The sequence below is a fragment of the Carassius auratus genome, chromosome 13, assembly GCF_003368295.1.
Source record: "Carassius auratus strain Wakin chromosome 13, ASM336829v1, whole genome shotgun sequence".
NCBI lineage: Eukaryota > Metazoa > Chordata > Actinopteri > Cypriniformes > Cyprinidae > Carassius > Carassius auratus.
Window position 1 is genome coordinate 22,858,837 of NC_039255.1, and position 10,629 is coordinate 22,869,465.

At 37.2% G+C, this 10,629-nt stretch overlaps 1 protein-coding gene across 2 annotated transcripts in view; it reads right to left on the bottom strand.

Annotated features, from left to right (window-relative positions):
* The window catches only part of LOC113113046 (E3 ubiquitin-protein ligase UBR2-like), a 31,454-nt gene extending 20,993 nt beyond the window's left edge, over positions 1-10,461 (bottom strand). For both annotated transcript variants that reach the window (XM_026279166.1, XM_026279165.1), the window contains exons 1-8: positions 10,258-10,461; positions 7,482-7,741; positions 2,736-2,814; positions 1,983-2,093; positions 1,469-1,599; positions 644-782; positions 474-536; positions 12-132 (exon numbers count right to left, since the gene is read on the bottom strand). In XM_026279166.1, the coding sequence (XP_026134951.1) occupies positions 12-132; positions 474-536; positions 644-782; positions 1,469-1,599; positions 1,983-2,093; positions 2,736-2,814; positions 7,482-7,741; positions 10,258-10,341 (988 nt within the window). In that variant the 5' untranslated portion in view covers positions 10,342-10,461. The remainder of the gene's footprint in view (positions 1-11; positions 133-473; positions 537-643; positions 783-1,468; positions 1,600-1,982; positions 2,094-2,735; positions 2,815-7,481; positions 7,742-10,257) is intronic.
* Between the last annotated feature and the right edge of the window lie 168 nt (positions 10,462-10,629).

The following is a 10,629-nucleotide window of genomic DNA, read 5'->3' on the forward strand; positions in this document are numbered from 1 at the left end:
GAGAGACTGACCTGAGTATCTGATGATTTGGCCGAGCCAGGTGAGAGCTTTGAGTGCAAAACACTGATGTGCCACTACAGAGGAGTGCATGACTTCAACCCGCAGGGGTTTCGTTTGCCGACTTGTGTTCCTCTGTAAAACATGCGTCCAAACATATTCACAAACAAATTACATTAACACTTCAATGATGCTTTCATTTCTACAAAATTGCCCCCGCAATGCTACACTGTTGTGAATGGTGGCCAAGGTGTTGATGAAGTACTATGTCCCTCCTTCAATGTTTTGTCTTTTTATTGTCTGACATGAAAATCTTCTTTTGCTTTGTTGCTGGAACTGCTATATACAAATTAGGGACCATTTCTCCATAAAACTTAAATTTCCTACTTAACCAAACCTTATAGAAGGAGCAAAAAACCCAATTGCTTTACACATCGGAGGAAAACGGATGAGATTTGTGACTGTTTAGAACTTACCACGATAACAGATTTGGCCTGCTCACAAAACTGGAAGTCCCCAAAGCGAACAGACTTCCTGCCCTGAACACAATGAACAGAAGTAATCAATGAACAAAAGCAAGAACATGCTGTGCTGAACCTTAAGCCTGAACTCATGGCACTGTTCAACTAGCAGCAGGTCAACTTACATCTCTGTCCACTGTGGTGGCGAAACTGACGGCCTCTTTCTGAGTGCAGTTCACTGCTTTCTGTAGTGTATAGATGACCTGCTCATACGTGTGGACCTCATCATTGAACAGCATGCAGTAGTACGTGTCTCCACGCACCCTTGAGAAAAATAAAATAAATAAATAAATATACAATATACTAACATGCAGTAACCAAAATCGATTGCATGCATGTCGGATGATGCTGAGGGATTAAAATGTACCCCCTAAACACGTGTTCTTCTATAGGGATAAAGCCCAATAAGCTTCTCTGTAATTTTTGACCGATTCTGATTCGTAAAAAAAAATTGCTTATTTTGAGTGTTGTAAAACTTGGTGACTTTTTTTAAGCATAACATCAAGAATTCTTGTGTAGCATTTGGATGCACAGGACACTTCAGCCATCTACTGACCATTATTGTCATTATTTTCTTTTATTATTATTATTATTATTATTATTATTTACTTATTTTTTTCACCAGATGGCAGAAATCTAGCCCAACTGCATGAGAAATTCTCATATTTTCTTTGTTCAAACTAAAATAGAAGTGTTTAATTTTATTGTAGTGAAGTTACAAAAGTTAGTGTATTTGCTTACACAAATAAATGGTAAAATTATATATAAAGAATAAAAAGATCTATATGACCCAAAATCCCAACAAAAGTGCAACATTTCATTGTTAGCACTTCAGGGTAAGCAGTTTCATATAGTTTTACAAGAAAACATGAACAGCTAATGTGTGACTTTTTTTCTTAATGCTTATGAAGGTAAAAAACAGCCCGTAGTATGAGAGCTAATTGTCTTACGGTGGCTCAAGGCCTTCAGGAAGCTCATCCTCTTTATCCCAGGTGAGCATGTCCACAGCATATTTGAGGATGATGGAGAAAACATTGTATGTGCGAGCAATCATCTCTTCAGTCATATTAGCCAAAGGATCCTGCCAAACAAACAAAAAAAACAAAAAACTTGTAAATGCCTGTGCGCATTTTACTTTCACTTTCGAATTAGTGTCAATCTTCTGTCAATTGCTTGAATGGACAACAACAAAACGTTACAACGACAAACTCACATATATTAAACATAGCACTTCTGTAAACAAAACAAATAAAAATACACCATGCTACAGGCCTAAAATAAAACTACACAAAGATAGTCTTGTCTGTCCCTGCGCCTATGAAAACTACATCATGCTGAAGTATTTTTGTTTTGCTGCCATGTACGGTTGGGAATTGTTTAGATTTAAATCAGAATCACTAAATTCCTCATTAATTCCCATTCCTCTTGTTGATTCAGTGTGTCACAGAGAAAGAGGTGTCTTACCTTCTGAGAGGAGTCATTATTATTGGGCTCATGTTTCTGGCAGTAAGGGCCCTTCTTCCAGGCCTCCGTGTCACCGCAGTCACAGAAACCTCCGCCTCCTGAGGTGGTCATCTACAGAGAGCACAAAGAGCCACTTACTCACAAAGACAGCATCACATGACAGCTCAAGAGTTGATCTCAAGTCTCCTACATCTGTATCTTAGAAATAACAGGCCTGTCACTGACATGAAGACGATCTGCTCTGGTGTTCTGTAAAACAGACGCTTTCTTGCACACGCTATACGTAATGATGAGTATCAAATGTGACTTTTGAGGAATGTTTATTCGTCATCTCTCAATCATTATTGTATTGCATTGTATTATATGTTTTGCCTTGATCATAAAATTAAGAATGTAACTCTTAAATCAATATATTGTGAAAACTGATATTCATATGCATTTCTCTGCATTTTATATGCATGTCTCTGCTAGACAGAGTCTCTTGGTTGAGCCATAATGACTTCTTAGATTTCGTTTGGTTGGACAAATGTAAACAGGAAGTTTTTGTTAGGGAGAAGTCAGGGTTCACGCTCCACTAGTGCAGCCAGCTTCTACTGCTCCAAATGAGACTGACCTGCGACAGTCAGACCCATAAACTTGGTATTAGACACTTTCTCTGCGCCTCTCACACAAACATGCCGATACATACTTGAGCGAGAGGTTTAAGAGCGTTAGAGAGAAGTGGCTGCTGTATGTGTCTCAGTTTCCGCTTACCCTGTAGCGATGCTCTTTGTGAACGCTGCCTAAGAAGCACTGCATACACAGCACGCAGGTCGGATCAGCCGCACACTCCCTGATAAAGAAAAATCATATCAAAATGGAGATTGCTTATAGAGATGAACTGCAGCAGTAAAGAAAATCTCAGTGATCTGCCCACAAAAAAAAAAAAAAAATCCACTTTTTAGTTTGCTTTAAACAGCAGCTAAATTATGCTGCCTTTTTGATACCTCATTGTGGCCCAACTCGAAGGCAGGAATGGCATGCTTTCACAAGTAAAGAAATCCCAGTATTCTCTTCTAGTGAATAACTCTGTTGCCGTGTCCCAATTCACGTACTATCAGTCCTAAATAGTATTCAAAATTAGAACTAGTGTGTCCCAAATTGTAGTGCAGATCCAAGCACAGTTTAAGGGATATTGGCCACAGGCCACTGTGCTCACTGTGAATACATGATTGACGGTTAAGTAGAGAGACTTAAATAAAAGTGTTTGAGTAACTGATAATCAATATCTAACCTGATGGAAAACATGTATTTAATCTGTGATAACACTGTGAAATTTTATAAAGATATGTTTGACCATCAACTTTTAAAAGCATTGTGCTAAAACATTCTCTAAATACACCATTTATTTGAGAATAGGTTCAATGGAAATCTTAGCATGACATTTTACATGCTTTAAAATTTACTGTGTATATTGTTTTTTGTTTAGTTATTGGAGTTCACATAGGTAAAAAAAAAAAAGACCGCTTATTTAATTAAAAAAAGTGTAAACCAAAGATTAAAAAATAGGGTTTGGATCAAAGCCAGTGTCACATTATATGACAGGATTGTAAAATAAAAACACTTACACAATTTATTAGGATGCAAGATATACTTGACATCAGCCAGATCGGATTCTAATCTGGTAATATCAGCATGATGATGTATGTGGGATGTGTGTGAGCCTTATATTGTTTCTCAAAGAAACAGAGCAGAACAGTGCATGCTTCAGTCACCTCCGGCCTCTTAGCCGGCTTACAGTGATCTTGCCTAAAGGACTTAACCTATAACAGTAACCTGGCCTAATTCAGCCAAGACTTCCACCTCTGTGGGACACACTGACCCACACACAATCCCTTTCCCAGCTACAACTTCAACAGCACACACACATTGCTTAGGACTTAGTAAATGTAAGAAATGAAATAAATTCAACTGTGACAAATACAGCCAAAGGTTTTGGCAGTGACAAATTTTGTTTTGCTGCTTCAGTATTAGTAGATTATTTTTCAACGTGTCTATGGAAAACTGAAAAACAATGATAAGCATATCTTAAGGTTTAAAGGCTGTTATTGGCAAAAAAAAAAAAATTAACCCTTGTTCTTCATAACCTCTGCAATTCACTCTGGCATGCTGGATATTAGCTTCTGGACCAAATCCTGACTGCTGGGGAGTTATTATTTCTCGGATTTGATCATAATTTGTGGGCTTCTGCTTGTCCTCTCGCCTTTTGAGGACTGACCACAGGTTCTCTATGAGATTGAGATCAGAGGAGTTGCCTGGCCACCGATCCAAAATTTCAAAGTAATCATCTTTGAGCTACTTCTTTATCACTCTTGCTTTGTGACATGGTGCTCCAGCATGCTGGAAAATGCACGGATCATTACCAAAGTCGTCACACTTGCAGGACGTTTTGATACCATTCTTCATTCATGGCAGAATTATGAGAGAGCCCTCTCCTTTGGTTGAGAAGCAACCCCACACACGGATGGTCTCTGGATGCTTCACTGTTGGCATAACACAGGACTCATGGTAGTGTTAACCTATTCTTCTCTGAACAACTGATTTTCCAGATGTCCCAAACAGTCGGAAGGGAGATTCATTCAATAACTTTGCACCAGTTTTCTGCTGTCCAATCCTTGTACTTCCTGCAGAGTTTCTGTCTCTTCTTAAAGTTTTTCTTGAAGAAAAGTGACTTCTTTGCTTTCCTTCTTAATACCAGGCCATTGTCCAAAAGTCGTGGCCTCACTGTGTGTGCAGATGCTCTCACACCAACCAGCTGGTTGATTTTTCATGATTTCTTGATGAATAGATGGTTCAAAAGAACAGCGTTTATTTGAAGAGAATGAATTCTGAAGGATCGCGTGACACTGACAACTGCAGTAATTTCAGGTTTGCATTAAAATGTGTGACAAAACCAGTAGGGATGTAACGATATTGACGATATCGCGCTATCGTGGTGGTAAACGTGTCTCGATATCGTCATGGTTGGGTTACAATATTAAAAGGACAGGTGTCCGTCAAAAAGCAAGAGGAATAAACACAGTCCCACGGAACAAATCATTGTTAACTATATATACCATGATCCTTTGCGCTGGGTCGTCACAGCAACCGTTGTTAAGCCAATAGGATTGCACGCTGTCCACACAAGCTCACAGCAAGCCAGAATGGCCGACAGCGATACTTGTAAGGATGAAAACAACAAAACTGAAGTTGAGATTGTGCCAGCCCCTGCAGCTTTTAAATCAGATGTCTGGAAACATTTTGGTTTCGCCGTGTCAAAAAACGCAAAAGGAGAGAAGGTGGTGGACAGACAATGGACTATGTGCAAGCACTGCCACAGTAAACTGCGATACAACATTGGAAACACAAGCAAAATGAGTCAGTTTGGGGATCACAAATCATTTGAATCAGTTCGGGAGTTCGTATCGGGTTCGCAAATCATTTGAGTCAGTTCGGGAGTTCAAAGCGGGTTCGCGAATCATTTTAATCAGTTCGGGAGTTCGTAGCAGAAAATAAAGTTTCTAAAGAAAAACTTGAACATTAGCTAAAGGATAACTGTTTAGACTGTTAAGGATTTTTTTACTGTTTTTTTTTTCCTTCTCCCTTGCAATGTAGATAATTTGATCTTTCTGATGAAAAACGTGTACATAAGCTAAATGATAGGTCAGTGTTTTTTTTAAAGGCTTTTTGACTGACTATTTTATTTAAGTTTAAGTTATATTCCTAAATACCAGTTTTAAAAGGCTGCTTTTATTTGCCTTGCACATTTAAACCTGACTTAACTTGATCTTTGTTTGCACTTTGTTTGCAAGGGAATTCCCTATTGTTTACAATTGTTCTAGTTGCTTCTTAACTTGAGCATTGCACAGAAGAATCAGTTATGCAACCAAATATTACTACACAGAATATTGATGTTCCTGACTACAACTTGCACTTTAAAAGCACTATGTGATCAGCGTTTTTTGTTGTCATGGATCCATAAATACAGCAATAAATTGCCTGTTGACTGGCAAAAGAATAAATGTCAGTATTTTTTCGTTATTATCATCACAAACACTATCGTGAGCTATTTAACAATAGCGTGAGCTTTTCCACAATATCCCAATATCAAAATTGTATCGTACCGTGAGATTTTGATATCGTTACATCCATGTAAATTTTTCAAGATTTTTAGTCTTAGATTTAGCTACATAAATAAGCGGTTACACTTTATTTCAATAGTAAACTTTAGACATTGTACTGATTATATGTAACCACATGTCAACTACATATCAACTTAATCTCAGAAATTTGCAACTACATTTACATTTAGCTGTGGCTAAAGACAAATGAAAATTGTATACATTTTTAATTGTTGTTATAATTGTGCATGATTATGTATGTGTATGTGTATATCTATATATACATAGTTTTGTAGTATTTCTTGTTTTTATGTATTTGTTTTATAATGTTCTTAGAAAATTCCCAACCAGGGACAGGAGTTGAAAATTAGCACTAGCTATAATCTCTATATGCTGCACATCAATTACAAGCTTTGTATTGTAACTATGTTTGCTTGTATGGTCCCTGTTAAATAAACTTTAAATAAATAAATAAACAAACAAACATGTCTACTAACTCTCAGAGTAGGCAGTTAGGGTAGGTTTAGTGCTAGGGGTAGGTTTAGGCTTAGTATAAGTTGACAAAGAAAGTGTTAGAAGATATTAAGCAGACAGTCTACTAATACTCTACTAACTGCTAGTTAACATGTAGTTGGAAAGTTACTTACTGCTAGTAGAATGTCTAAAGTGGACTATCAAAATAAAGTGTTACCAAATAAGCTTTACATTGATGTATGGTTTATTAAGATCTGACAATATTTGTCTGAGATACAGCTATTTGAAAATCTAGGGTGCAAAAAAATCGAAACACTGAGAAAATCACCTTTGCATTTGTCCAAATGAATTCTTAGCAATGCATATTACTACTCAAAAATTAAGTTTGGATACATTTACGGTAGGAAATATACTAAATATCTTCATGGAACATTACATTTAGTAAATATCCTAATGATTTTTGGCATAAAAGAAAAATCTAAAATATTGACCCAAACAATGTTTTATAGCTATTGCTACAAATATACCCCAGTGACTTAAGACTGGTTTTGTGCTCCAAGGTCACATATATTGAAATTAAATTAAACAGTTGCTAATAAAAAAAAAAAAAAAAAAAAAAAAAAAAATAGTAACAACATTTCAGTATTTCACAGCTTTAGTGAACATAACAGACTTTTCAAAAGAAAAAAATATATATTCCAAACTTTTGACTGGTTCCAAAACCAACTGAGAACCAACTTCCGTCTAGGAAGCAGACAGCGAGCAGATGGCTTGTCTTAAGTGCCTTCTCGAATCAAATTAATTGAGAATCATTGTGATTAGATGAGAATCTAGACTGTAACCTCCTTTGGTAGGAACAAGAAGAGATGAAGTATTGACACTGTACCTGCAGGAGTATGTTGGCTCTCCCACTTTAAACACGTGGCCACAGAGCTGTGAGGGCTGGTTGTTCTGTTCCAGCTTGGCCAATCCCACGGACGGCTCCTCCCCGCACAGGTACCACTCCAGCGGGCTCTGAAGCAGCAGTGGAGCCAGCAGGTCTTCATTCTGAGGGTTCAGGTTAGGGCCCAGACAGTAGATCTTGGGGACGTAGCAGGCCAAGTGCTGGTACACCTCTTTGTGCAGGTTGCTCGCCAACAGCCATTTCTATGGACAGATGGGCAAAATATTAGACAAACACACACACAAAAGTCAACATTTTTAGAAAATCAGCTTTTTACTTTAATAAATAATAAATGTGTGAATAATTTAATTATCAGTTAAATCGTGCAACAGAGCAAAAGCAGACACAGAGAGGCCAAAAATAAACTAAAAGCGTAACTGGTAAAGTAAATAGGTCAGGTGGACAAAGGTCAGGCTTGGAAGAAGAACACCGGTGGTCAGTCTGTGACTGCACTGCTGATTTATATTTGCATGGCCTGGAAGGTGGTCATTTTCTAAAACATTTACCACACAATACTGATTTTCTTGTGAGTACAAAGCTGAACAATGACACTAAGATAATTGTAGATGTGACCAAAAACTTATTTCACAGTAACAGTATTTTCTCGTGAGTAAACACACAAAAAAGATTGTTTGGAAATAATATTAAATATACACACTAGTTAAATAACTGTGTGTTAATGCTTATTTTGGGATAACCAATGGAATTTAACTGGAAGGGGAATCAAATCTTATGATTATTTTTCTTATTTTTATTTACAAAACGTACAAACAGATTAATTTCAGGCATTAGTCTTCATATTATTTATCACTTAACTTAAAGAATAATTCTTAAAACATCAAGGCAAGTGGAGTTCAGTGGTTTATAGCTGCCAAGACCAAACAACTTAATGCATGAATATAGAATTCATTAGATCTCATATGTATGAACACATAATAAACTACTGGGCTATTTAAACTGTAACTTACATTCAGCAAGAACGAATTCAATTGGTCAAGAGTTAGAATAAGTGCTTTTATAATGTAAAATTATATATATATATTTTATAAATGTGGTTCTTTTGACCTGTCTATTCATCAAAGAATCCTGAAAAATAAACATAAGATGCTTTCCACAAAATTAAGCAGCACAACTGTTGTCGACATTGAAAAAAAAATGTCAACAAGCAAATCAATATATTAGAAAGATTTCCAAAGTATCATGTGAAACTGAAGACTAGACTTACAGCTTTGAAATTTTTATAATCGTAGTAATATTTGTATAATTGTATTTTCGACCAAATGCAGCCCTGCTGAGCATAAAAAAAAAGAATAATCATAAATATAAAACAATAAATAAATAAAAACACCACAAACTTCTGAAGAAAAAAAAAGAAGGAAAACTTTTGTTCTGAAAGATGTTCATTGTTTAATAACAGACTAGGGAACATGGTCTTTACAGCAAAAAAAAAAAGCAAAAAAAAAAAACCTTCCATATATATATATATATATATATATATATATATATATATATATATATATATATGGGGAATAAAATCCCAGAACACACTCAATAATTCCTGAAGACAGACTGAAACTTTAACCCTTTCTCCAAGACGCAACCTTAAAAGATAATCATAGGACGCTCACTAGGTTTTGTAACTATAGTGTGTGTGATTCTGAGAGCTGATGTCCAACAGCATTTATGTGCCACAATCACATGCTCTAAGGCAACAAAGAGATTACGTGCACACACACAGTAAGCAGAACTTGGCAGTCTTTGTGACTGTCTACATCGACCTACTGACCTGGATTTAGTGCTTGAGCAATCCAGCATCTATTCTCAGACAATTCACCATGCAATAGCTGATTTGAGATTGAAGACCAGATTGTGGTTTTATTAACACAAACCTATAGTGTAAAGTGACATGTGTTTTTCATGCATATTGTGTCTAATACACAGTCTAAAACACCCAGGATAATGCGCAGTGCTGTCTATCAGACCAAACAAACCGCAGCAAAGTGAGGTGTTGCATGTGGTTTAATATAACCACCATCTGAGCTAGTCTGTAAAAACAAACCTACTTGTGTTTTTGTGATAGATGGGGCATGTAAATGTAGTGGATTAGCCCATTTACAAAATGAAAATCATGTAACTGGGCTACAAAACCTAATGTTTAGTTTGTAAACCACACCTGCTATGCTGAGAAAGAAACCAAAAACACAGCAAATACTAATGTGTTTACAGGAATGCAGAATAACTACACTAATTCACAAGCCCAGCTTGATTATTTAGTTGCCTAGATCAATCTAAACATCGTTAAAAGAGCTGTTCGTGAAACCGTGTTAATTAACGTATACCATTAGCTAACGTACAGAACGTAAAGATGATGAACAAAGCAGCCAATGTTGTTTTTATCCAACTCTTGACAGATCATTGTCAAACAAAGCCACAAGTTAAACCCAAATCGCGAGAAATGGACGAATGTTTTACTTGTTGCTGTATTAAATAAATGTTCGTGTAAGTGGAGTGTCAAGTGTGTTGGAGCTTGAGGTGTGAAAACCTCGCATGCTAGCTGTTAGCGCGTAGCAAGACGACGCTTGAGCAAAACAACCCGAGACCAGGAGCGAGAAAAAAAGAAAACAGAAAATTAATCGCGAGCACATCGACTTCCGGAACCGACCGCGTATATTTCATCAGGGGAGTCATTTTAGAAAATCTTTATACAACTGTCGCCTACCGCAGCGGTGTCCTTGGCGGAGAAATTGAGGAATTCGTTGCACAGAGCGGACGGTGCTTCACGATCGTTCTCGGCCGCCGCCATCTTTACATCAGTGACCAGCAGAAGCAGCAGCAGCGAGGGAAGCGGAAATCAGCCGCTGCGTCCTACTTCCGCCAAGGAGCTGGGAAACTTTTTAGCTGACTCATGGAAAAGTGTCCCTGCTGTTGCCCTGGTGACGAGCCACAATAGTAGCCGCTCCCTGTCACGTGTGTTTTAAAGGATTTGCTCACGTAATAATGAAAGTGTCCCTGCCAACACCGAATGATGTTATTTCTCCAGGAAGCGCCCTACATATGCAGTATTTTAAGGTGTCTAATCCGTGTAGGCTTT